Here is a 27,881-nt window from a genome sequence, read left to right as displayed (position 1 = left end):
GAGATGTGTTTCTGTCACACCTCAGGCAGAGCCAACACTGCAAGAACACGTCGGGGCAGAAATACCTGCAGCTCTGGAAAACCCACCTCCAGAGGGGGTCAAAACCCTACAACACCACAGCCAGGCATCCTTCTTGGGTGTGGAGAGGATGGGGAGAACAAGGGGTTCATGTTATAAATATAAAATCTGCTACAAAGAGAAGACATATATTGTACATCTTTGACCCATATACACAAGAACACAATATACACAGAACGCCTCGGAGGAGTGGGGACGCTGTCAGGAGGTTTTGAGAGATGTTGCTCCCCTACCAACACCCCCTCCGTGCCTTCCCCACACGCTGGATGGGGCTGTACTCACAGAACATCAGTCACCAAAAGTTCCACCAAGCTGGCACGTGTCATTCCAAGTGTGTGTGGATGGAGTGGTCATGGCCCCCGTGGTGCCTGCCCCGCTGCCCTGGGGGAGAGGTAGGCGAAGAGGATGGAGAGAAGGAGGGAGGGCAGGCACGAGGGACTCTCTTGTGAACCCACAAAGTGCTTGGGGGGTCTCTGGACCCTCGGAGCGAAGGTAGGCCCTGAGAGAAACTTCTTGCCCTGCCACCCTCGTGGGGAAGGATTCTGCGGCCAGGCAGGTCTCTGATAAGGCATTTTCATCTGGGAGTAGGCGCAAACAGTGTCAGAAGAGAGGAAGGAGCAGATGGGGCAGCGCACGTGGTGCAGGTCAACAGGAGGCAGCGAAGCCAAAGTGGTCCCAGCCAGACAAGCCCAGGACTGGGAGTGCAGAGGACAGGAGGGCTTCGTCTCTGGTTCAGTTTGTCTGTAAAGCTTCTCCCATGTTCTCCCTCAGCCCCTTGAAGCCTCCCTTCCTGGTGTGAGCCATCAGCACGGAGTGAAATACTGAGAGTCGTCAAAATGGCACATCCAGGCGCATGGAGTGGCAGACAGGCACACGTTCAGAGTTAAGACAAGAGTCCAGGTGAGCTTTGTACAGCAAGGAGCAGCTCCTGGCTGGAGTGTCCGAGGACTTGGGATGACAAAAATGCCACAGTGATCAGATCGGGCGAGGACAAGGGGCGGGCACGGGAGAGAGGAGCCAGTCTGGGCACCTATCGGCGGTAATGGTTTGGGGCATCTGCAAACATGTACTTGAGTCTGTAGGCTTCAGCCAGCAGCAGCCCAATCTCTTCATTACCCCAGTGTATCGTGGGCAGGTTTTGGAGCAACATCAAAAGGCCCTGGAAGAGGGGAAGATGTTTAGTTTAGAGAGGGTGAAGGCAGAGCACAGATCCAGCGCAGGCTTGGGGCCAGCCTGACCAGTGGCAGCAGCACTCAGTAACACAGGTCTGAAAGGCTCGTTAAGATGTGCTTGTGTCTAGATCTGAACCAGTGAAGCACCCCAAGCCCCTTGAAATAAAGGATGCTATTCCAGGGTTACAGCTGGACACAGGAGGGCAAACACTGTGATCAGAGCTGGAATGGGATGTTTGAACCCTCCAACAGCTCAGTTCTCTGTCATCACCAAGGCAAGTTACTTCTAGGCAAAGCTCCTGAGACCAGATGTTCTTGGGGCCAGCTCTGACAGTTGTCTATGTCCACACTGGGTTCCCAACCAGAGCAATTCCCTCCCCTCCACACCCAGGGAATCAACTCCCAACTTCAGGCTCTTACTTGGAAGTCTTCCTCATCCAGGATCTCTTTCCGCCACTTTATCAAGAAGGCAGCGCAGACGTACAGGTGGAAATGGGAGAATCCTTCTGGCTCTGACTGTGGACAGCAAAACTCTGAGTGAGCTCCTGCAGCTCAGCTGGAGAACAACTTCCCCAGACACAGATGTCCTACTGGGTCACCCATCACCCAGCTGGCTGTAAACATCCTGGGGCCACACTGCTTTGTGCCCCTCAGCTGGTGCCAGGAAACCTCTGTCCCCTTGGGGACAGGGACACAAGTGACAGTGACAAGCCAGGCAGGGGGTCAGTGGAGCCTGCATACCTGGTAGGTGTCCCAGAGGCGGATGGTGCAGCGGAGGGGCAGCTCCCTCATGAGCAGGTTGTTCATCCAGCGAAAGGCAAACTGCAGGTACTCGACCTCGTACTTCCTAAAGTGATTATGTACCTGCTCTGAAACAGCACATTTCACTTACACACCTGGGGCTCACAGTGCCCCAGCTCCAGCACACTGCTCACAGCACAGTGGCTTTCACACACTTTCAGGCTGAGACCTTTTTGTCCTGAATTCCTCCTCTCCTCACCCTGTGCTGTCACCAGGAGGTTTCTGGCTGACCCTGCCCTGCCCTGGTTCCATGAGTGTTGTAAGAAGTGTCTACCCCCTGCCCCGAGAGTTCTCACGAAGGAGTCCTCCCTCTGTTGTGCCAAACCTGACCAGATTCCTGTGTCACCTACCATCGATCCTGCTGACCAGCTCCTCCAGGGCTTTGACTTTCTTCTGGATCCCCGGCTGTGCAAAGGTGTAGTTGTCCTGTGGGGAGAGGCCCTGAGTCAGAAGCAGCAGCTTTAACAACAGCTAGAAATGATCAAACCCAGATCAGCAGTTGGACAGGGAGATGAGATTATCATGAGCCAAGGAGACAGGGCTCTTGGGAACCAGGATCATCTCCCTGCTGTGCATTCCCTGGTCAGGACAGGGCCATCTGGACAGCCACAGTACCCATCTCCCCAGGAGTTCACTAACACATTCAGCTCAGGGAAGGAGCAAAATCTCCCTAATGCTGGAGCATGCAGAATACTCACCCAGACAGGGAGAGAAGACAACCACACTGCTCCCCCAGCAAGGGCAAAGAAACTCCCGTGGCCCCAGAGGCTCACCTGTATCCCATCCAGCAGCTTGCTCATGCACCAAAAGCTGTCGGCTTCGATGCTCCGTAAAACATCCTGGGACAGGTTTGTCACGTCAAAGTTTTCCACATCCTCCTCTGCAAAAGGGAGAGGGAAGAGCATCAGGGAGATGGGGGACACCAGGGACATGGGACAAACCCAGGGGCTTTATCAGGCCAAAGCTTTGCAAGAGGCACTGCAAGACTCCCTGTGTGTTAGGGGTGTGCCTGGCACAGTCACAGCACCCATGCACTCACCTACTCCTCCAACTCAGCTGAAGAACCCCAAAAGAATTGCTGGCCATGCCCTGAACCCAGTCCAGCTCCCCAGGGAACCACAGGAGGGATCCCACAGTACTTCTGTCATCCTTCTTGGACAAGGGCTGTGCAGGGACAAAGCTCTGGCACACTGGAACCCCTTGGTACACCTGCCGTGGGGGACAGCAGGTCTCTGCCAGCTGGGAGCACCACAGGGAGAATTGGGAAAGGGGAAACCTTCATTGCAGCCAGAAACCAGAGAAGGAAACTTGCTTGGGCCGGCACAAGGGAGCTGCCAGTTGCCACTCCCAGCTGGATTCTTCACCAAAGCACAACAGAGGCACCCAGCCTGGAGGCTGCCAGCTTTGAGGACCCAGGAGAAAGAACTGCCAAAGCTTCAGGAACCTCTGTAGGGAGAGCAGGACCCTCAGGCATAGCTGCAAGGACCCAGAAGCATGCAAAGATCTTCCTGGGCAGCAAAAAGGCACTGAGTTGAATCCAGCACAGGGACAGCTGGGCCACATGGCACAGAGAGGACTCAGCTTCGTGGGGTTTCTCCCTCTCCTGGAGCCTGGCTGGCAGGAGAACTCCAGCAAACAGAAGCTGCCCCATGCATGGCAGAGCCTCGGTGTGGGGGAAGCAGAGATTTGTGCAAGTTTGTTTTTCAAAACCCAAGGGGAGTCTGACAGTGCAAGGGTCAGCGGCAGCTCTGTCCCCAAAGGATTCTCAGAGAGTGAAAAAGGCTCCTTGCTTTTAGATGGGCTTGTGAACCCCCAGGGAGTGTAAGGGAGAGATGCCTTGAGGAGGCAGTGACAGTGGTGCTGGCTGAGTTTGGCGCAGAATCGCCTACTCCAAGCCAGGCTCACCTTAACCTGGTGGCTGGAGAGGGAAACAGGCATGGGAAAGCAGTGGGACCGAGGTGGGGAGACAGTCAGGAGACACAGGTCTGGGCCCTCCTGGCTTGACTGACCCAGCAGTTCCCTCCCTCTTCTCCATGGGAAGAGAGCACCCACCACGCTGCTGTCACGCCACTGAATCAGATCAACAAATAACAGGGCTCAACTGGTCCTGTTCCAAGTTCAGAGGCTCAGAAATCCTTGGGAAAAAACAAGAGAAGGAGAAGATGGGGCTCGGGGCTGGAGCCAGGCCACCCTCTTGGCTCAGATACACTGCAGGGCACTGCCACAGGCTGGTGAAAACCAACACCAACAGGTCCTGCCTGAAGGAGGAAGGGCAGGACAGTCAGTGACTCCAACACTGCTCCCACCTCTGCTTCTCCTCTGGGACAGAGCTCAGCTCCAGAGCAAACTGCCACCAGGAGCTCTAGGGACAAACAAGAGCTGGTCAAGCACTAATCTCACTATCTTGTACTGCAGAAAGAGCAGCAATGCTGTTTTCCAGCTGCACATCATCATCACCATCCAAAACTGTCACTCTTCTGCTGCCTTCTCTATAGAGACTCTAAAAGGGTCCAGGCAGGCAGACAGGCAAGCAGAATCTGTTTAGTGTCCATCTCCTTCCCGAGGTCTCACAGAGAGGAAGGTGGATGGGCAGGCAAAGGAGCAGGACATGTGGACACCAAGACTGGTGGCAGAGGCAGGCTCAGCCCTGAGGGAATGAGCCCTGTGCAAAGACCTGCCCATGGATGGAGGACCACGATGGAGAAGGAGACATGGTGACCTGCCCAGGTGATGGGGAACACCCTGCTCCTTGCACCAGCATGGGGACAGGAGGAGCAGCTCTGCCAGCACCCCCGTGTTAAAGCAGAACAGTGGCAGGAGATCCCCAGCAGGAGGCAACACACACTGCAAGAGGCTGTGAACCGAACCCCAGGTCTCTGGAGTGTGGCTCAGCACAAAGATCTGCTTAGCAGCAGCACTAAAGAGGCCTCATGGAAAGGAGATACCAACATATGGCTGTGACAGGGACTGAAGGGAAGCCACTGGCTTGGTGACAGCCACCTACAGCAGTGCCACACGGAGCCCAGGGACAACAAGAGCTCAACAAAAGCAAAGTTCTGTGAGTGACGTTTCAAAAGGGCTCAAGGAGGACACAGGAGAAGGGAAAGACCAGAGAAGCCAGGGCTCTGTGCACCCACATCCCTGCTTTCCATAGGGAGGCTTTAATGACTCCCCATATTCTGGGGAGCAGAGGGGGCTCAGGGCAGGACTGGACAGCTGGAGGAGAGTTAAGCCCAGCCTCAGCTCACAAATTCCCACAGCTCTGGGCAAGTCTGCACTGCATGCAGTGAGCCCCAGGCCCAAGACAAAACTGGAGGTCAGGAGAGGCTGATGAGTGGTGACACAAGTGTCCCCATTCCCATCACCCAAGTTTCTGTTCCTACGTGCAGGGACAGAGTGTCTTCATTGGACTGCGATTAGGATTTAGTGACAAAGCCAGTTAGAGGCAAACAAGATCAATATTTCCCATGGCACTGCTCCCCTCTACAGCCCTGGTGTGGTGCCAGACAGGTCCCAAAGCTGGGACAACCTCTTATGCAAGGCCTGGAATCAGGGATGGAAGTGGTGTCACACAGGCAGAGAGCACTGGGAGAGGGTGCAGGGCCAGCACCGACACAACCTGGGGATGCTGAACTCACTTGAGCTTTGTCACTGCCATCCTAAATGCAAACACAAGCCCTGAGAGCTGGGAGTGACTCAGCAGAGGGGCTGCAGGACCTGAGCTGGGAGGGACTGAAACCTCAGTGCCTGTGCTTGTTATGCCCTCTCTGATCACCTGGAAAAATGGGGGTATGGTTTCCTCCAGGAGGTGCTGAGGTGTCATTCCTGCCCCAATTCCTCAGCTGCCAGAACATCTCTCTACATCCCCATCCTCCCCAGAGGTCCTGGGAGCTTGTGCCCATCCAGAAGGCACCACCAACAAGCTCAGCTGCTCCTGCACCTTCAACACCTCCCTCAAGCTCTTCCTCAGCAGCACCTGCAGCAGAAGCCATCACTCAGGAGGAAGAATCACTCCAGCTTTGGATTGCTCAGTGGCAGGGGCCCAAAGCTTCCGTGCTTGCTGCCAAGTAGCTGAGGCAGTGGTGTCCACGCAGGAGGCAGGGAGAGCATCACAAGAGGTGAGCCAGCTTGCCATGTTGGGGGAAAGGAGAAAACACAGCAGTTAAACCTATCCCACCTGCCAAGGGTGCACTGCAGTCTGCCCACCACCTGCAAGAAGCAGGAGGTTTGGATCCAGACTGGGTGGATGCAAGTGTGGGAAAAGCAACTGGTCCCAAGTGGCAGAAGGGGTCAGGGGAGTTCAGATAAGGACTGGAAAACTCTGGGGATGAGCTTCTCCCTGCCTCAGCCTAGCTGGTGTTTTCTGAAGCTGGTCAAAGGAGCGCACACACCCGGGATTCAAGGCATTGCTCAGAAGGAAGAGGCAAAGTGTCAGTGGGATGCCTTCAGGCAGGCTCGGGAGATGCAGGTTAATAAAGGGGTCATCCAGGCCGCAGAGCATCCAGGGCAGCTAGAAGAACCAGAAGAAACAGCTTCCTGTGAATGTTTTCCCCTCAGTTCCCCTCCTTCAGGACCTGGAGAGGCCCACATCCTTCCAGCCCCTTCCATGGCGATGATGGAAAGGCATCAAGACAAAGGCACTGCAGTGTGGCCGAACTGCTCTCACCACTGCCCAAGCCAGCTGTATTTAATGCCTCTGCACACAAGGGCTGGAGTTTGTTGGGTAACTGCTGACTGTTCCATTGTCTGTGTCAACTTCAAACAAAGGAAGCTGCTGAACTGTTCCCTGGAAGTGACTGATAAGCTACAAACCATTCCCTGCCTAAACCACACTCCTTTTCCCCATTCCCATTTTCCCTTTCCAGCCCTTGCAGGAGATGCCAGACAAGCCCAGTGAAGGATGTTTCAGGCCTTGGGCTGATAAAATGTAGAGTGCAGACATTATCAACCAGACACATTAATCAGCTGCTGAGCTCCAAGGAGAGATTTTAACTGATCTGCAGAAAAGAGGATTTGTTGTCTGCAAATGCAATACCTGCCCAAATCACGGGATGATGGATCAGAAGCCTACAATGAACTTGGCAGTGGGGACCAGCCTGTGAGACTGCTTCATGAGAAGCCCCTGGATTGGACAGTAGAAGATCAGGGTGTCATCCTGGCCTTGTGTTTCACAGCTAAACAACATCACCAACTTGTGATCTCCCATCTCTGGCCGTCAGATCTGAGTCACATGGGCACCCCACAATCCCCAGAGAGCTGCAGTGGTCCGGGCTGTGGGGGACAGCCCTTCAGAAGCTCTGATGCAAACATCCCAGGGGGACATGGTGGGCAGCCAAGCAGAGGAGCCAGCTGGCAGCACAGTGGGTTCCTTCGAGGATCTCGTGGTCGACAAAACACCTGCTCTGAAAGGAGAGCAGGAGCAGCAAACCCAAGGGATTTGAGGATGGAGCCAGGGCTGGTGCCAACTTCCCAGAGCAAGGGAAAATGCAAGGGGAAATTTTCCAGGCCAGTTGTACACCCACCTGTGAGCATGGGAATACCTGCAGGTGACACACAGCTGTGTGAGCCCTCAGTGGCTCTGTGGGCAGGGGGTGCCTGAGCCATACAGGCTGTTCCCTTTCCCAAGGAAGATACAGCTGGGAAAATACAGGGAGAATTTCCCTTGAGCAAGAGACTTCCCACAGAAAGGTGAGCTGTCCCTTGGTACGTGCTGCACAAGGATTACCAAACTGTGCAAGGCCTCTCCGGCTGCAAGAACTTGGGTGCAGCACAGACTGAGCTGATCCAGGCTCCAAGGATCCTGAAAATTAATGATCCAGCATGGAGAGCCCTCAGCCCTGCCCTGCCCAGCTCCTCAGGGGCCTGACTGCAAAGGCAGCTGTAGAGAGGAGGCTCCAAACCAACTACTTAAATCCTGTTGCAGAGGGGTTACGAGGGACTGACCACTGCCAGCTCTTTCCCACGGACATTAAAGGCAATTATTGATTTGTCTTTTAATTCTGACTGCTACACCAGGGAGCAGGTAGGCACCACAACAGCTTGTGACCTAAAGGCTGGCTTTCAATCCCAGGCTCTGGAGACAAAAGGGTTGTTGTTGCTTGGCCAAATTCAGCTCAACTGGTCCTGCAGAGGAATTTTTCTCTCCAACCCAAGTTTCAGAGAGAGCTGGAAACAGGAAGGCCACATCCAGAGAGGAAGCTTCAATCAGGAGTGAAAACAGCCCTGAAGGATGGTGAGAAGTACGAACCCAGCACAGAGCCTGACAGGGCGAATGCAGCATGAACTCTGCTGCCACATGCAGGGAGAGCTGAGCCCTGGCACCCACCAGGGTACAGGACTGCAGAAGTCACACCACGTACCCACAGGCAGCTCTGATGCTTCACACCAGCTCCCTTCTTGCCTGGGTCACTCACTGAGCACAGCTCTACTTCTAACCCAATAAATCAATCCTGAGCAAGTGGCCTCTGCCAGGACTAAATGCCATGGATGCTGCTCAGGCCACAGGAGAAGCCTCTCACAGGGAACCTGCTCAGATCTGACCTGCTCTTCCCACAGAAGGGAATTCACTCCAGCTGCCATCAGAGACACATTTGGTGCTTTCTCCTTCAGGCTGTGAGGAGCAACAGCACTGCCCAGGGATCAACCCTGAGCACACTGGCTGTCTCAGTGGTAAGCAAGGTGGCTCAGCTCTTCACAAGGCCCTCAGCAGAGGCAGATCAGCACTAGTTTACAAAGCCTCAGCTTGATAGTGGAAGGCTTTCACTCACTTCAACACTTCAACTTTTGGATAAAACCTTAAAAATATTTATTCAACAGGATTTCTGTCACTAATACAGTCTTATAAATTCGTTTTTCTTTCTATTTACAGTGAAAATGAAGAGCCTTTAAACATAGGGATTATGACATCCCAGCATTAATGTCAACTCCAAAACACAGCTAGAGCCAGAGAAAGAATAAAAGCATGATGGGTGGAAAGGACTTGATCTCCAGGTAAAAGCAAGCGGCTGACAAGAAATCCAGAAGCAGCAGGGAGAAGTCAGTTTGCTTTCTGAAACTCTCCGTTTGAGAAACACACCTGTACTAGCAGCAATGGAGGGAATCTGTATTTAAATAGTTTATTTCACATTCTTGGCAGGGTCTCTTTATATTTCACTTATTCCTCCTAGAGCAGGAACTCTCCCCCAAGTCCAAGCTTTGAGAGCAAGACCCTCCTCCCAACTCCATATATCAGGGCTTTGCCTGAACTCCCTCAGTGCCTAAAAGATCCCATTGCCCTCCAAGCTGAGAGGTTGTTAAGTACACTGAAATGCAAACCCACCCTTAGCACTTAACCTTCTGTGGGGCTCAGCAAGATTATGAAACTGAAGTCAATTCAGCCAGGGAGCAGAGATACAGCAAGAGGTCAAAATACAACTCCAGCCTGGCCCAGGCACTCTGAAGGAGGAGTACATCATCCCCTTCTCCAGCAAAGCAAGTTTTCCTCATGCCAGCATTTCACACCATTTCAAACCCCGTGGTCAGGAGTGCTTGGAGCAGCAAGTGTCACTTACCAACGTGCTCAGAGAGGAACACGACAAAGAACGGGGTGACCAGGTCATTGATGCCCTGCACATAGCCGCTGGCTGGGTGGCGAATGGCCCAGATAAACAGGATTCTCTCAAAAATCTAAGGAAGAATGAGGGAAAGCAGGTACCTGCATTAGCCATGCACAAAGGGAAGGCAGAAAAGCATAACTGCTAAGCTCAGGGAGTGCAGACCATGCACTGACAGGCTTTTCTGTAGCAGTAAGGTAATGTTAGAAGCATAAAAGTCCTAGGAGAAACTCCTGTGTGATCCACAGATCCCACACACAGGCCAGCCCACTCTTCAGACAACACAGTCCAGGCTCCTCATCAAAACCGCTGCCTGAAGAAAGGCAGACCCAACTTTTCAAGACCCAGATAACTTAATATCCACAGGACAGGGCTGCCTCTTGGCACAGCAGCGTCCTTGGCTGAACATCAGGTGTGAAGATGAGGTATCAGCACAGTACTCTCAGAAAAACACAGATCAGGACAGTTCCCAACAGAGCAGCCTCCCTCACAACAACCAGCGTTCCCAGACTGCCCCAACCCCCTGGACACCATGCTCTGACACACCACATACACCCACTGAGCTTGTTTCCAGAGAGGACAGGTGCCCCCACCTCCTGGCCACCTCTCGAACCCATCCCTGCCCAGTCACTCCCATAAAAAAGGTTTTGAAGCAAAACAGAACTATCCTGTGTTCTGGTTCAAATGCCTTCAATTTGTCTCAAAACAAAAGCTTCAGGTTTTTTACCAGCTCTTGGCTCCATCTTGCCAAAGAAGAGATCACCTCATAACCCCCAAGCTCCAAGTTTGATGTCTTCCAGAAACATGGGACAAGACCAGACAGTTCCAGGAGGTATTTGCATTGGGAGCTGTCAGGCAGGGAAGTTTCCTCACAAAGTTAACTCACTAGGAGCAGTGCTGGCCTCACTCCCCACACACATCCCATGGCAAATGTAGGGCAGGAGCTTCACCCCCCCCCCCCCTTACCTCCTGGACGAGTGGCTGCTGGAAGAGGGGAATGAGTGGGTTGGTCCTTGGAATGTCAATGTGGATCTGGAAAAGAAGGTGGGTTACACACACCAGCTGTGCTTTCCAGGGACACAGTAACTCATCACAGGCTAATAGAGGGGAATCCACCATCAGTGTTCCCCCAGGCAAGAGCTGACAAGCACAGTGAGGGCTGCCTATGACAACTGTACTGATAAAATAATGTACAGGTATCTGCAGTGTGCTCCGCTCACATGCAGGCAGGTAGTTCAGAGCTGAAATTTAGTATTAGATCAATTTAGGAAAAGCTTAAACTAACAAGGACAGAACCATGGTGCCTCTTCCCCAAAGAGAAGTCTCCTCCCAGCTACAGCTAGAGCAAGTCCTGGCATGACCCTACCCATGGGGAGAAGCAGCAGCAAGAGAGAGGAAAGGGCTATATACCCAAAGCAGAAAGGCAGAGGAGGGTTCCTACCTGTCTATAGGTGTCCTGGTGGTGCTCCTCGTTCCGGGAGTCGTAGTACTGCTGGATGAAGCCAAAGTACTCCTCCCTTTTCCGCTGCAGGGTCAGCTTCCGGCGCTCCGAGTTGGCGGGGAGATAGCCCTGAATTGGGAAAACTCAGCTCAGGGCAGACCCTCTTTCCTCATCAGCCCTTGAAATCCTGCCAGCTGTGCACCCAGAAACATCAGGCACACAACTCAGGAGCTGGGGAAAGAGCTTTCATGGAATTTGGCCTTCCCAGTCCCTGATCTTGGAGAAACCCAACTTCATCAGGTTCAGTTTCCCAAAAGAGCGTGAACCACCCAGTCCCCACACCAGTCTGAGCTTTGAGCTCAAAGAGGATGCAGCAATGACACTCCCTGACCAAAAAACCCTACAGCTCACCTGTAAGCTGGGCACTGGGAACACACAAGCAAAGCTGGCTGTGGGACACATGGAGCACATGTCCCTGACGTGGCACAGTCCCCCCAGACTGCGGGGTCACAGCTCCCAGTACTTACTGAGAGCAGTCTCCACGTCACAGGCCGGACCTCTCTGGGCACACCAGGCCAGCTGCATTTTCTCAGCTCATCTGCAAACGGACAGTGGTGGCAATGGATTAGATCTTAGGCACGTCCAGGCACCACTACACCTAGAAGGAGAGGAAAGCCCAGTCTGCTCCTGCAGGCTCTGGAGACAATGAGCCTCCAGGAAGGCTCCCACACTAGCAATGACTGGGGATGTGGGTCTACTGCAAGGAGAGTAGAGATGATTTCAGCCCAGCTTGGGCACAGAACTGGGAGCTGCAGGGTCACCAATGTGCCAGGACCTCAGTTCTCATGCAGAGCCCAACAGCTCCCAGTGATCCCAACCCCCATGTGAAAGATGGAGAATGATTAGGGACAGATAGGAAGTGGTTGGAGGACATCATCATCTGCCAACAGAGAGTTTGCAGATTCTTGCAAACATCCCACCTGGTACAACTGCAGGCAGTAATTTTTTCCACCCTGAAGCAGACCTGATGCAGGCAGCAGGCCCCCTCTGCCTTCCCCTGCCCACCCAGAGGCACCTTCATTCTGCCCCACTCACCCAGGTCGGTGTTGTGGCTGGAAAGGAGCTGCCGGAACTTCTCCAGGCGCGTTTTCTCCCTCACAGTCATGGGGGGAGCCCCAGAGGCGTTTTGGTCAGAGATTCGAGCCACAAGTGGAATGACAGGGCGGAGGGGAAGGGACTGCTGCTTCTGCAGGGGACTCCGCACACAGGCCTCCTCTGCAAGGACCAGATGCTGCACTGAGCTGGGGAAGGAGGTTCCACCTCTCCAACCCCACCTCGCTCTTCCAGCCACTGTCAGACACTGCAGATTTCACCCTTCTGTTCCTCAGCACCACGGAACAGCATCACTGGCCCACTCCAATGGATCAGCAGTTCACAGGCATCTGTTGTAGCTCTTCCATCACTTCCCCCCATTTCTGCCTCTCTTTCTTCCTCCTGCATCCAGACACCTGGCTGCAAGTGGATCAGACTTCCCTCTGCGCAGGGGAAGCCATGGGTAGGACACAAGAGACAAGGCAGAACTGACCTTCAGATCCCTCTGCTCTCCAGTGATCCAAACACCAATCAAGCTAATTGCTAGTGCAGAGAGAGGAGCTGGTGGGCTGCCAGTGCCACCTCCTGGGGTACTCTCACTGCACAGGCAGACAAGGCAGAGCGAGCAGGAGCTGCTGCTGCCAAATTCCCTGCCCAAGCTGTGTCAACAGGACCTCACCCAGACCTTTGCTAAACGCAGCACACCAAGCCACAGAGGAAGCAGACAGTGAGCAAATCTCAGCAAGAACTTAACAGATCTCAAAACTGACTTAGCACCCAGAATATGGAATACTCTGGGACAGACAGGCATGCCTGTATGCAGGATGTTGAGCACCTGAGGGCACAAGCATTAAAGCCAGGCCTCTGAAAATGGCTCCTTGGAGTACAGGATACTAAAAGGAAGAAAAAGCCTCTCTTGTGCTTACGGGCTGTGTCACAGCCTCTTGCCCACGCTATGAGTAGCAACAAGCAGTTGAATTCAGTGGCCAAGCGGGAAAGCACTGGAGCAGGAGGCTGCTCCTGAAGATGGCTCTTACCAGAGGTCCTGGAGAGCTGGGCCTCGCTGCTGGACTTGATGACCTTGCAGTTGGTGGGCAGGTCACCGAGGGCAGGCTGGCACCGCTCAGGCTTCACCCGTAGCTTGCTGTGGTTCTCCAAAACCTGCGCTGCCGTGGCCTTGGCCACTTTAGAGTTCAGAGTTTGCAAAGAAGATGAGGAGGAGGAGGAGAAGTCCTCATCTTCGTCATCCCCGATGTCCCAGGCATCGCTGGTACTGCGGGCAAACTCGTGGAAGCTGGAGGCCTTCTTGCTTTTCATGGGCAGCCCACTGGCCTTGGAGCGGTCCTTGATGAAGCTGCAAGCCAGAGAGGAACAGGATCAGAGCTGTGCTGTTGGATGAATTCATTTTCTTTCCTTTCCCCACGCCCTCACTCCAATCAGCCAATCCCTTTGTCCAGTTTCCCTGTTCCTCCTCCCAGACCTAAGGAATATGTTAAGTCTCTCTGGGCTGCCCACTGCCAGGAGTGGCTGTCACAGGCTGCTGTGACAGCAGTCACAGAAGCCACAGTGGCAGCACACAGCTGGAGAGGTGCCAGGCTTCTTGGCTCGGAAGGGCAAAGGGAAGACAGGTACAATTCCTCCAGCTCTGCCTTCCCCCACCCTACACAAAAAAGGTAGATTAACACCCAAAAATAGGTTTTGCAACCTGGAGAGAGGCATGTCAGAAGTCAGACACAGCAGGTCTCCTTCCATGGACACTCCCAAAACAGCTGCACTTGTTCCCAGCAGCCAGACCAGCCTGGGTCTTTCCTCAGGCACAGAAGGAATTTACTCTTAAGCTACACGAGCCAAAGTCCACCACCTGAAGCAGGGAACTTTTACCACTACACAGCACAAGACAGGGACAAGGAGGCAGTTCAGATCCAGAATTCTGCCTTTTTCTGCTGCAGTTCTCCAGCCTCGTAGCTGCTGGGCAGCTTTACCTCCCTTTCTCTTAATTCCTCCAGCTCCAAAGAGGAGCTGAAGGATCAGACACCACTACTAAAAAAAAAAAAAAAAAAAAAAAAAAAAAGTCTGTTTCCTTTGATGTGGGTGTTACTGTATGGATTTCTGGCCATAAAGGGCACCAGCAGATAAGCTCTCCCTGCAAGCTTTCATAGAGCTCAAGGCAGCACCACATCCCAGTGCTGTCCTTCTTTGTTGCAATATCACAGTGCAAGGGATGCTGGAGATCTCCACCTACTGCAGAACTGAGCCCCGAACCTGCCAGGCCTCGTGGCCTGCATCTCCAGGAGACAAACACTTACTTTTTGGTGAGCCGGGAATCCAGTGGAGGATGCTGTGCTCCATAGACAGGTTGAATGCTGCAGGAAGGGGAAAAGAAAAAAACCCCAAGGTGCTGTAAAAAGAGGTCCTACAAATAATCTCAGCCTAAACTTGGGTCACACTTCTTGCCTGCTATTGAGAGCTGAATGAAAGACCAAAAGCAGCTTTAAAAACCTTCTAACTTAAAAGCCTTAGATCCAAAATGACACATTCAGATGAAGACTTGTTCTCTGCAGCAGCAAAGAGAAACCTTCTTTAAACTCTTAGGCCCTGTCCCGCCTGTGCCGGGATTTGAGATCTGCTCTTTTCTGCACCACCAGCTCACTCCAAGCAACCACGTGTCTCAATCTACCTGCTGCATACACTGAGTTCATTCTCTTTTCCAGCAAGGGGACTTCCAGTTTTGGGAGTTCACCCTTCCAGGCACTGACACTGGGACTCCTCTGTAAATGTACTTTAGGGTTTGAACCCCATGCTGCCTCCAGGATCACAGCCAATGCCACGGAGAAGGAATGTCTGGTACAGTATGTGGTTTGACTCGGGTCCAAATCCTGGTTTAATCAACTACTTCCTATGTGGCCTGAAATGAGTCACCACATCTCAGTTCTTTTGGTTCCTTGGGACAAGGAGCCTGAGGGCTCCAGGCCCTACATGGGGAGGAGCATCACCTCAGAGTGGAGCCACTAAAAACACACTCATTGCTGGTTTTGCAGAGTCTGGAGGTGAGACAGGGATCCTGAGTTATCACCTGCATTTGAGGAACTATTCACAGCCACCGCACCCTGGAAAACAACCTCTGGAAAACAAGTCCTGCAATGCCATGGCAGAGACAAAGGCCCATTCAGAGCTGGCACACAAGGAACAAGCTTCTCTTGGGTCAATAGAGCTGGCCTGGTTTCTAGGAGCTGCAGATGGTGCCCGGCAGTAAAACCAGCAGAGGCCAGCCATGGAGGAGAGGGATGGCAGCCTGGTGCAGCTGGAAAGCACGCTGGGAACAAGCTGAGGATGCAGAAGCAACAGGTCCAGCTGGCAGGGAAGAGATGCAGAGAGCCAGGGCAGAGGCTGGAAACAACCACAAGACAGAGAGATCCTGGTGGAGCAGCCCAACAAGGGGTGGGCTCACCACTGCAGTGGTTGTCCCTCGTGGCTGGAAGGGCTCACTGTGTTTATCCATCGAGGATTAAGCCTAGGACAGCGTGTGATGACTAATGAGTACCTGGAAGTCAGGGCAGCAATTAAGCAGAGGTACCTCCACGGGTGGACATAGCAAAGAGATGATGAGTAAGAAGAACAAGCCCTCCACATCAGCACTGCTTCCCAATGACTTGTGGCAGCTCCCTGCAGGACAGGAGCCAGCAGAGCCTCTCCCATACCCAGTACCAAACTCACACTGTCCCACGATAGCCAGCACAAAGCTGCTCCTTCTTGTCAGGGACCCCCAGGCTGCCAGTGGGGAACTGCTTTGATCCACCTGTGAAGGCCTGGACTTCACAAGAGCAATGAAGTGTGTGTGTTAGAGAGAGGAGGGGATGTGGCAGCCAGTGCTGGGGGAGCACCCTTTCCTGGGGTTCTGAATCAATGTTTGATAAAATGGCAGAGGGTCCCACCTGCACACAGCTCTTTTTAAAGTCCTACAACCCAGACATTCCCAAACAAAGAATCTCAAGCTGATCTAAGCTGTGCTCCCAGCCTGACTGGACAAGTCCCCTGTTCTGTCCCAGTTTAAACTCTTTGGGACAGGCATTTCCTGTTACCTGGATGTTCAGTGTAGGGCACAAGGGGTGACCAATGGTGTGAGGTACAATGTCTGTGCTCCCCGTGTGACACCTCACAGGATCATCACAGGGTGTGGGTTATTGACACTGCAGCAGAGCGTAGCCATGAAACGTCACTGCCCCTCTGGACACTGAACATATTTATTTCCAGCAGGCTGTTTCTCCCCTTTTAAAATGGCATTTAAATAACCCCACCAGACCCTGGCTGCCCATCTCTCTGAAGAGCAGGGAATAAACAACACATTGCAGAGGACAACACACCAGAGCACTCTGTCAACACATCCCTAGAAAATTATCAGGCAGAAAACTCCCAGAGCAAAAAACCACAAGACAGCACTGGAAAAACAAAACACTGTTTACCAGTTCTAAACCTACACCTAAAATCCACCCTAAATCTACAGGGACCAAAAGCTAATAAACTTTATTAGCAAATAAAAGCTAATACAACTAAGTGACCAAGCACACAAAGTGTCATGGAAAAGGAAGCTAACACAGTATCCAAGTCCCTACAAAGCCTCCTTCTGCCAGATTGTCAGGGGAAAGAAAGGAGAGAGCCAAGAATCTGTACAGGAGGGTCTCTCAAAGCTCAGACAAAAAAGAAGAAAGGGGGGTTCATGTCTAGCGACCACGGATGCAGCACATCACACCTCCACCTTCCGAGTCAGGTTGCTGAAGACCTGTTGGTGACTGTCCCTGGAAACCACCAGCACACAGGAGGTAACAAGGCTCCTGGATCCAGGATATCTGCCAAGCAGGCAGTTAGGAGCAGGAGAGAACACTGCCAAAATCTTCACGATGCAGAGTATCATAGGCAGGACCGGCTGCCGGCCAGACCGGTTCACCTGGTTTGGGGTTTCCAAGGCAAAGCTCAAAAGTCACCAAATGCAGAAGAGAGGTGGTGTCCAAGACCACCAGCTGAGAGCACGGCTGAGACCTTCAGGTAAGGGACAGGAGCAGTTGGGAAATAACCCAGGGAAAGCACAGGATTTTCCTCCCACAGGAGCAGCAGAGGAGGAACAGAGAGCTCCTTGCTCTCCCTTTGCTTACTGCAGACATGGATTGTCCAGCCAACCTGAAGGAGCTGCACAGTGACAAGCAGATGAGTGAAAGCACATTAGAAAGAGATATTTAACTGGCCCAGCAGGATTTAAAGCCAACTAAGCATTTCAGACTGCACCTGTACCCCAGGAGGCGAAGGGCAGGGTTCAGATAAGGCAAATGAGAGCAAAAGTAAGGAGCACAAGGCAGGAAAAACACTTGAGAGAGCCTCCCCAGAGAGGTGGATGCCCTCTTTCCATGTGAGCCTTGCTCCCAAGGCATTGTAGGGAGCCTCTCCTTCATTATACCAGCCTCTTCTTCCTAAATACCATGTCCATCACACATTTCACTTGTTTCTCCCATCCCCGAGTGAGTAGAGATGCCTTGACAGGAAGCAGAACATCACAGCCAGAACAACTGAGGCACAAGAGCTACAAACAGAGCCCTCACGGTCCTTCCTCTTGAGCAGAGGGGAACCAGGAGCGACATCCCACACCAGAGAGGACAATGGGGGGTTCCATGCATTATCAGGGACACCCCTGTGGGACAGAGCTGCTGCCACCCAAGGCGACATCTCTAAGGACTTCGGGAAAGGATGTTCTCTTCAGTATCTGTGGAAAAGAAGATAGTACAGCCCTGGCTCTGAGACTACCCCAAAGAGGCCTCCAAGGCACCCTGATCCCTCCATCCTGCTCCCCATGGGGGGCACACAGGGGGTCCCCGCAGCCCCCACAGAGCCTGCCTTGTCCTACAGATGAGGGAGCAGCTCTGACCCTACCCTTGACCCTTATACGTGAAGCCTTCCACCAGCAAAATTCCCGTCCCATAGCCTGGCGTGGCCCTGGCATCCCCCCTATTCCAGGGAGGAACCCCGGGGCCCCCAACCAGCTTCTCAGACCCGCAGCCAGGACAGATCCGCCTGGTATCCCTCGAGGTACCCCAGAGCCAGGGTGGGTGACAGCCCCTTCCCCAGGCAGAGCGACAGCTCCAGCCCTCAGCCGGAGCGCCGGGGGCGCGGCCCTCGCACCCCTTCCCCGGGGCTCACCTGCCCGGCAGCTTGGCGCTCCGCTTCCAGAACTGCCTGCCGCTCTCGGCCGCCATGGCGGAGGGCGGGGCGGGCCCGGCGGGCCGGCCAGCCCGCGAGCGGGGAGCGGGGACCCCCGGCCGGCCGGCCCCCGGCGCGGCGCGGGGCGCGGAGCAAGGCGCGGCCCCCGCAGCCGCCTCACGGCCGCCCGCCCGCAGCCCGCGGCGCCGCCATCTTTGCTCCGGGCGGGCCCAGCGCCGCCATTGGCCGCTGCGCGCGAGGCGTCGCGGATCGGCCAATCGCAGGCGGGCACGGCCGTGGCGCGCGCGGGGGGCGGGGCCTGCTGCGCTGGAGGGGCGGGAGAGACCATGGGGGGGCGCGGGGGGGGCGCGGGGCGGCACCACCCGGCTCCTGCCGGGGCGGCCAAATGACATTTTCTGGGTTTTTGGGATTTCTGGTTTTCCAGGGAATTCGCGGCGCGGTTTCATCCCTGCCCTGGACCCCGCTCGCCTTTCGTGTGGCATTTTAGATCCGGTGATCTAAATGGGTGCTTCAGTCTGATACGGGAGCTGTTTCTGTTCAGACTTTTAGAATTAAATAAATTAAATAAATTAAAAATTGCCTCCAGGCAGCATGGCATTTTCTGCACCAGACGCTATTATTTCTCTTCTTTTTATTTATAGTGCATAAAGCCCATAAACAGTGCTCCAGATTGGAGTAACACCTCTCATATTATTACTATTATTCTCCAGCCCACTTACCCCCATATGGAGCACTGAAAAATAATTAATAATGAGTAGTTATGCAAATATTCTATTGCATATGCAAATTAGGGGCCAACTTTTTTTTCTACTGCCGCCCCATAACCAACACCAAACACCCGCAGCACAAAGAACTGCAAAAAAAGCAAAAATAAATGAAACACACACACACACACAAACGGCATTAAAAGGGTCAAAAACCAAACCACAGTAAAAAAATTTAAAAGCTGGCAACAGCTCCAGGACCATCGAGAATAAACCGGAAACAAAGAGTCCCAGCCTGGAACTGGCTCCTTCCACTTTTTAGGTATCTGTGGTCTGGGTGTCCATGGTCTATCAATCTTGCTAACATCTACTTTCTATTCCTCTCTCTATTTATAGTTTCAGTGTCTGGTTTTTATTGTCTACTTTCTATCCAGTTTGATTTTCATCTTTCTAGTACCTCCTTCCAATTCTTTTCATTCATGTTTCTGGTATGTACATTTTATTACACTTTTTAATATCTTTCAATTCACCTTGCTGTTGATCTTTTCAAGTATCTACTTTCTACTCACCTTGATAATTACCTTTCTAGTCTAACATGTTAGGGTTAGACTTAGGATTGGTATTAGGGTTAAGGTTAGGGTTGGGTTTAAGGGTTAGGGGTTAGGATTTATGATTTAGTCTTTGGTTTACGGTTAGGGTTAGGGTTAGGTTTTAGGGTTAGGGATAGGTTTATGGTTAGTGGGTAGGGTTAGGTGATTTATGTTAGGCTTAGGTGCTAGAATATAAGGTTGGGGTAAGGGGAAGGGTTAGGATTTGAGTAAACTTTAGGTTTAGTGGTTATTGTTAGGATTAGGTTTAGGTTTACTGGCCGTTGTTTTCAATTGGAAGAAAAGACCATTGTCCTGGTGTCTTCGGAGCAGCTGTGGGATGACCCCTGGAAGGCCAAGTCCAGCCAGAGCCGTTGTTCCTGGCAGCTTTTTTCTGAGAGCAATCCTTGGACGTTGATAATTTCAGGAGTTGGAAACCAACATTTGTCCTAAAATTGCTCCCAGATAAAGGTTGCTGGGACTGCTGGGTGTGGCTGGCCCTGGCCTTTCCATGGTGGCCTCTGCTGCTCCCAAATCTCTGTGGTGCTGGGCTTTCCTTCCTGAGGAGAATAACCACCCTCCATGGCCAGGTGCCTGTGGCTGACGGTGAGATTCCACCCCTAAAATGGCAAACATCCCAGGATTTCTCCCAGACCAAGGCCACCAGGGCTGTCAGGTCTGGCTGGCCTTGGACTCCCTGGGCCGCCTCTCATCAGCACCTGAATCACTGGGGCTACCCTCTTCCCTTCCCATGGAAAGGGGCTGCCATTCTCCACAAGGGACTGGGGCTGAAATTTCAATGCTCCCTGTGAAATTGAATACAGCCAAGGATGGCTCCCAGACAAAAGCTGTCCCTGGGCCACCTCTCATCTGCACCTGAAACACTGGGGACACGTGTTCCTTCCCAATTAAGTGCAAATTTGGGTTTATTTTCTTCCTGGATTGGGAGCATAGAGTCCAAACCTAGGATTTACATGATACCTCCAAGACCACAGACAAACCAGAGCCATGGATTGAGAACCTGAAACTAATGAGTGATAATCCATGACCAGAAAGGCTAAACCAGAGACAAAGTCTCCAAAGGTTCAGCTGACGGCTGATTCCTCCAACCCCACAGAGATTAACCCATAACCACAGGGTCTGACCATGGCACTGACCCCTGCTAGCTCAGTTCCTGAGGCAATCCCTCAGCTGGAGGCTCAATACCAGAAATAGGAACTGCACATTTCGGTGGTGGGCATCTGAAAGAGTGCCATGGTTTTTTTCCACAGGAAGGACAGCAGCCATCCCCTGTCACAGGCTGCCAGGGGAGCTCAAGGCCAGCCAGACCTTTCTGTACTGATCCTTTCCGTGCCCGAAATGGAAAACTGCATTATTTGTGGCAAAACCAACAGCTCCAGAGCACTCCGGGGCCACACGGGCTCACTCATCCCTGTGCAGGTGTGACCTATCGCCTTCCCGTGTTTTCCTTCAGGCGCAGCCCCCTGGAGCTGGCACGGCCGTGCTGCTGGGTCGGTGTCTCCATTCACCCCCAGGAAAACGTTCCTCATTCTTTGCAGGTTTTTCCTGTACGAGCAGTGCCACCCTTTGGAGCAGGAGAGGAGGGGCAGCTCCCAGCTCTGCTCTCCGTGACAGGGACAGCACCCAGGGAAGGGCTGGAGCTGTGCCAGGAGGATTTAGGTTGGGTATCAGGGAAAGGTTCTTCCCCCAGAGGGTGCTGGGCACTGCCCAGGCTCCCCAGGGAATGGGCACGGCCCCGAGGCTGCCAGAGCTCCAGGAGTGTTTGGACAGCGCTGCCAGGGATTGTTGGGGTGTCTGTGCAGGGCCAGGAGTTGGACTGGATGATCCTTTTTGGGTCCCTTCCAGCTCAGGATATTCCCTGATTCTCTGACTGTGGCAGCTCTGGGTGTGTTTGATGCTTCTGTGACGTGCACAAGGTGGGATTCTTGAGGCTGCCCTGTGAAGAGCCAGGAGCTGGACTTTGGTCCCTATGGATCTCTTCCCACTCAGGATACTCCATGATTCCATGAATGCTGATGGTGTTGCTGTGCCTTTTCTTGGCTCATCAAGGCTGGCCAGAGTGGGAAGCTGAGGGTGGGTGACTGAATCTTGGCCAGTGCATAGTGGAGCTCTCCCATGACAGCATCCTGCAGCTCATCAGGGACATGGGCACTGTGGTGACCCTCACAGTGGTGGCTGGGGAAGGCAAGGAAGGTGCCACCACACTGCCAGAGTCTCACATTTGTCACTGCTGACTTTGCTTCAATGGAGTATTTGATGATGTTCAAAATCAAAGACAGTGGATCCCAGAATAACCTGAGCTGGGTGACACCCACAGAGATCATCAGCTCCTGGTAGGTGAATGAGTTGGGAGCTCATTCCTCTGGAAGAGCTGAAGGCAGGTGGGGCAGAGAGAGGCACCTGCCAAGGGGGTTGTGCCCAAAAAGAAGATACAAGAATTAACAGCACGGTGTGAAATGAGAGAAATTCCCATGTGTGAGGGAGAGAAAGTGCTGCTGACATAGAAACAGGTCCTGTCCAGATCTTGTATCCTCCAGCCACGGAGAAACAACCCCTCCTGAGTGGGCTGCAGCACCATGGGATGATGCTCAGTGAGAAAATCTTCTCAGGGCCTGGCTCTGGTGCTGCTGGAGCTGCCAGGGCTTTGTTCCCCATGGGGTCGGTGCTCCCAGGGTGCTCCTGCTCTCCAAACCTCCCCATTTAAACCCTGAGTTTTTCCTTTCTTCCCTGTCAAACACACAAATTCCCCAAAGCTGCATCCCTGGGATACAACAGAAACATCTTGTGGTTCTGTCTGCCAAAACTTCCCCTTGGAAAAGGGTCACAATTGTTTTTTGTGGGAAAAACCCTTGACAGTGTTTTCCTGCAAATCCTTCACCTGCAAACCCTGCTGTGTCACCCGAGCTGCAAAGTGAGAACTGGGGACTGCCCAGTCCCATCTTCAGCCTGGGATTGAAGGACAGCTCCCACACAGCCCTGTTGTGTTTCTAAACAAAAATGTAAGCATGTAAAATCCAATAATTTGGAGAGAAAAGCTGTTTTCCAACCCTGCATTTTTCTGGATTGCTGCTTATGGGTTTAATTAAACTCTCGATAATTATTTTGTCAAAAAGTTGGCTTTTTTCACCTTTTTAATAATAAATACCTAAAGCCAGACTGTGACTAAAGCCAGCAGATGATTCTCTAATTTCATATTCATTTCAAATACTTAACATGCCATCTCAGCCTGCTACACAGAATTTCAAAGGCTTAACATTCCTTTTTGTTAATGCTTGAAGCAAAGAGAACTCTGTAAATTGTTATTTTTCTATTAAGATTTTTATTTTTATCAAATCTGATTCATTCCAGTTTGAAGGGCCACACTTCAAAGCAGTTGCCCAGGGTGATTATAAAGCTGCTGAAGTTTGAGTTGGTTAAATTAGATCTGTTTCTCTGCAGCTTTTAATCTTCGAATCCCAGACTGGTTTGGGTTGGAAGGACCTTAAAGCTCATTTCATTCCACCCCTGCCATGGGCAGGGACACCTTCCACTTGTTTCCAAGACAGGTTTGCTGAATATCATGTTTCTGGCCATTATTTGTGCACGGCTTTACCTGGGCTCTGTGTAAAACCCTTTCCCACTGCCTCAATTACAGACTTGGAGCTGAAGTGTAGAGATAAAACCCGAACCTAGGGGCACTCAACAAAGAGAGGGAATAAAACTCCCTCAGTAGCAGGTGGTAAAACCAGAGTGAAGACCAGTCAGAAAAAAAATCTGTGGCTCAGGGGAGCTGGAGTTGGGAGTGTTTCAGACATAAAGAATTTTGTGATGGCAAAGGAGAAAGGAGCAGGACTAAATCTCCATTTTAAAATTCCCCTGGGTGCAGCTGCAGGAGCAGAGTGTGCAGGGGGGAAATCCAGAGTGGGTGTGGGTGAGTCAGGGAGAGCTGAGCCTCCCAGGGCTGCTCCACCCCCGGGAAAATCCCGGATGCAGCTTCCAAAAATCCAGAATGCCCTTTCTGCTGGGAGCTGTTGAGCCTCACCAGGCACAAAGCCTGGCAGAGTTGGTGCTTTGCCCTCTGAGCCTGGCAATGAATCCTGTGCCTGCTCCCCTTCCCTCCCCTCCCCAGCACTGGGATCTTTGCTTTTCCTGGGAATAAATGAATCCCCTTCATGTGCCAGAAGAGATTTTTTAGCATTTTTCACGAAAGCAGGAGCCTGTCAGCTCTTGTCCTGTGTCGGCTGGCAAGACCGGGGAGCAGGGCTGCAGGATTCCTACCAACAGATGGCATTTCCTTGCCTGCGCTTCTGAATTAAAAATCTGAGGGTGAACCGGGAGTAAAAGTTGACATTTTTGTCTCCAGAGGAAAACCTCTTTAAGGATGTCACAGGATGGGCACCAAGCAGTGCTGTGGAGGGCTTGGGACGCCCCACATACCTGAGAAGTTCAGTTTAATAGACTTCACATTTCCCTTCCCTTGAGCACTTTTTATATTTTAATAGAATTTGTTTGTTCTTAATTAAGAAATGCAGTAATGTGCTGCACCCAACAGGGCTGGAACAGCTTTAGTTTTGGTGCTTGGGATCATTTTTTTTAACCCTTTCAGGAAAAGGAGTTTATCAGTTTATAATTCAGCACAAAAGTCCATCTTGGGGCAGTATTTCCATTCAGGTTCTACCTAAGAGGCAACTTTTTGAACAGACTGTGGCTCATTATTCTTAACTGGCAGTGTCATTTGGTATCCCAAAACCTGGTTTTCTTCCATAAATTGACTGGATTTATTGTAATGTGCACAATAAAATTATTTTCTGTGGTGGGGAAAGTAATATGAAGCTATTTTAAATGGTTTTATTAAAATGCTTTTATCTTTAGTTTTTACTTGGCTTTTGGGAGAAGAAAAAACAATTTAAAATTCCGGTCAGTGAACTCATTGCCCCAGTGTGGCTCTGGGACCAGTTCCTCACCTTTCCTGGAGCTGGGCAGTGGAAAACTCAGTTGTGCCTTAAATAATTTGGTAATTTCCCTCTGTTTTTGGGGCCTTCAAATCCCCATTGCCTCTGCAGGTTCTCATTCCCTTCCCTTTCCAGAGGGATATTTCTCAAATGGCCATGGTTCTTTATGTCTCTCAAAATTTTAATAAACTGAATATCTGAACCAATTTCATGGATCTGACCAGCCCTGATCCCTTCTGACTTTTATCAGCTTCCAAACAGGCTAAACCCCTTCTGTTCCTGTCAGGATACATAAAATTGTGTTGCTTTTTCTGAGGAAAAGCAGAATAAAAGCAGAAAAACTGTCATTCCCAGGGACAGGAACCCATCCAGAGGGTGTGGAGATGTGGGGAACTCTCACCCCTCAAGGCACTGCCAGGGAGTTCTCAAAAGTAGAACATTAAAACCTTTCCCTGTTGGACACAGGTAGAAAACCTGGGTGTAAAAATGCACAAAATTGTCTCACAGAATGTTTTTGCTGATGTTTTCAATCTGATTATCTCCTTACGACAGTTGAACACTCATTGTAGTTATGAAAGAAGCAGAAAATGCTGTAATGGAGCTGTTACAGACCCTCTGGCAAAGTTTCTTAAAGAGTTTTGTGCATATCTCAGAACCAGAAGAAAAAATGTCCTGAATGTTTCCTCAGAACCAAACAGTTACCCTGAGTCACCCCTGAGTTGGGATGAATTCGGTTTAAATTCTCAAAATACAGAAATATTGGAAGGTTTTTCTGGAAAAATGGGATTTTGAATCTGCCTTCAGGTCCTCATCTCTTTTTTTGTGAGCAGCAGCTGCCTGGGGGCCCCAACAGGAGGAGATTGCACAGTGGAGCAGAGAGCTGGAGGAGAATCACTGCCCAAGTCAGGGAGTTTTTAGGCAATATTTGTGTGTACATTGTGCTGTTGCTCTTCTCTGCCATCTCTGGAGATGCAAACCGAATTTTTTTTTCCCAAAATATGATGCTAATTCTTATCTTTGTGTAAGGAATTCAGTCTTGGATATTGCAGGAAAAGCAAAACACATGGGTACAACGGAAAGAATGATGATGGGTGGGGCTCTGTGGCTGCTGCCCAGAGCTGGATTTTCGGAGCCAGGTGCCCATGAGATGCCATCTCCCGCAGTCCTGGTGCTTCCCTGCCTCTGGCACACGGCTCTGCCTCTCTTTGTGCTGCATTTGCAGGCTGGGGCTGACACAGATCCTGGCTGGGAGGCTGAATTGGATGTGGAATTCTTGGTATTGTTAACTCCTCTTATCCCATTCTTCACAGTAATTAGCTTTTTTCCGTCGTGCTGGAGAGACTCCACGAGGGGAGTGTTCAGTGCTGATATTTTCTCTCGGGTTCCTCCTCCGAGTGCTTCCAGGGCTTCGCTTTTTTTGGGCAAGGCAACCCAAAGGTTCAGGTGGAGCAGAGGAGACCTCAACAGGGTCTGGAGCTCCTCCCGAGGGACAGGACCGGGGACAGGACCCAGGGAAGGGCTGGAGCTGTGTCAGGGGGGTTGGGATGGATCTCGGGGAAAGGCTGGATCTCAGGGAAAGGTTGGATATCAGGAAAGGTGATGTGGTGGGCACTGACCAGGCTCCCCAGGGAATGGGCACGGCCCCAGCCCGGAGCTCGCCCAGCCCGGGGTTATTCACACTTCTCCTTTCTCCTCATCCGGACGCGGTGTCACTTTTGGCTGGACTTTGACACCGTGAGGAGGAATTTCTCACCCGGCTGGTGGCAGCTGAGCTGTCCCGGAGTGTCCCTGTCCCGGGCTGTCCATGAGGAGCCAGCAGTGACTCCCTGGGCAGTTTTGGCAAAGCCCAGCAGCCTCTTTAAGCTGCTCCTGTCACCCTCCAGTGACATCCCTGGGCTGCTCCGGGCAGTGCCAAACAGGCTCCCGCTCCCTTTTTTCCTATTTCCCCAAACAGACGCCGCTTTTTGGGGGATGCTATTCCAGCCCCTTCCCGGCAGCCTGGCAGGTTGGTGTGAGCTGGAATTCCCTGCCCGCTACCGCCGGGAGTCCTGAATTGGCTCAGAGACCTCAGCGCTGCTCTGTCCAGCCGGGAATGGGAATTCCTGTCCCTCCGTCCGGGCTCAGCTCTGCTCTGGGTGCGGGGACCGTGCCGTGCCCTCCCCGGGACAAGGTGACCTCAGGCAGGTTGTGACGCGGCTCACCCATATGTTTACTATTTATATGTAAAGAAATATTTACTACTCGTTTGTAAATCATTAGGAAACGTGGTTAAATTCCCTGGAATCTTTTCCCGAGCACACGCCCTGTGTGCACCTCTAAACCCCCTGAGCCTGGGCTCACATCCTGCTCTTTATCCCGGGAATTGTGCCACCATTGCCCTCTGGATTTTAGCACGAGAGGGAAAACAGAAGGATCTGCCTGTATTATTTTTTTCCCCCTAAATTAAAAATCAGTTCACCGTGTCAGAGATTCCCAAAGACTGACCCGCTGCTCTCTCCTCCTCGGGTTGGTGAGCAGATTGTGGGAATCCACGGAGAACCCACCCAAGGAATGTCTCACACAGGAACCACTGAGCTGATTCAGGCTGGAGGGAACAAAGTTCTGCTGCTGCTGAGCCCAGGGTCTGAACTGAGACCAGACCACATAAATTTGGCTGTTTGGTTTTGAGGCTCCAAGGCAGGACAGAAAAGTGGGATTAGGAGGTTCTGGTGCTTGTTCACTGCAGCAGCTGGCAGTTCCCTTAGTGAGAGCTGTCCAGGTGTTTATTTATTATTGAATTAAATTTAAAATGAAAATACAAAAAATTGAAAATAGAAAATATTTACTTTGCAATATAAGGAATATTTTTGTAGAATTGACACATGACAAGTACGTAGGAATATTGCACAGTGTGAAATTATCCCATATTTGTAATGAGTTTCCCAGCTCTGCCCAAGCTAATCAAGTTTTTCTATAAAAATGTGCTGATTAACTCTGATTGCCTTTTAATTTAAATTACAATTCTCTGTGCTCCAGTGCTCAGTTCAAAATGCCTCTATTGTTAAAATATTATTTCTGTACAGATTTACTTCTGTTTTTAGTTTCCAAATTACAGAATTCATTGTTTTTCAAAGCCAAAACTTCAGGAAGCAGGAAAGGGACAACTTTGCTCTCCAAAGGGACTCAGTTTGATCAAAGGTGATCTCTGCATCTACGGCAGCAAAGCACAACTTTGTAGGCAAAAAGAAAAAAGGAAGGACAGCAAAGCAAATGTTTGCA

General features: G+C 51.7%; 1 protein-coding gene across 1 annotated transcript; it reads right to left on the bottom strand.

Annotated features, from left to right (window-relative positions):
- Positions 1–8: 8 nt before the first annotated feature.
- TBC1D22B (TBC1 domain family member 22B) lies at positions 9–18,491 on the bottom strand. Its single transcript, XM_082296004.1, has 13 exons — positions 18,360–18,491; positions 14,483–14,539; positions 13,214–13,530; positions 12,180–12,359; positions 11,612–11,682; positions 11,085–11,213; positions 10,610–10,675; positions 9,602–9,716; positions 2,825–2,931; positions 2,402–2,477; positions 1,992–2,119; positions 1,671–1,766; positions 9–1,237 (listed from the first exon to the last, which is right to left on the bottom strand). Exons 1-13 carry the CDS (start codon positions 18,413–18,415, stop codon positions 1,109–1,111), a joined length of 1,527 nt encoding a protein of 508 aa, XP_082152130.1. The 5' UTR covers positions 18,416–18,491; the 3' UTR covers positions 9–1,108.
- Positions 18,492–27,881: the final 9,390 nt, after the last annotated feature.

The sequence above is a fragment of the Coloeus monedula genome (genome assembly GCF_965178545.1).
Source record: "Coloeus monedula genome assembly, chromosome: 23".
NCBI classification, from domain to species: Eukaryota; Metazoa; Chordata; class Aves; order Passeriformes; family Corvidae; genus Coloeus; species Coloeus monedula.
This window is presented reverse-complemented; position numbering and strand designations above follow the sequence as displayed.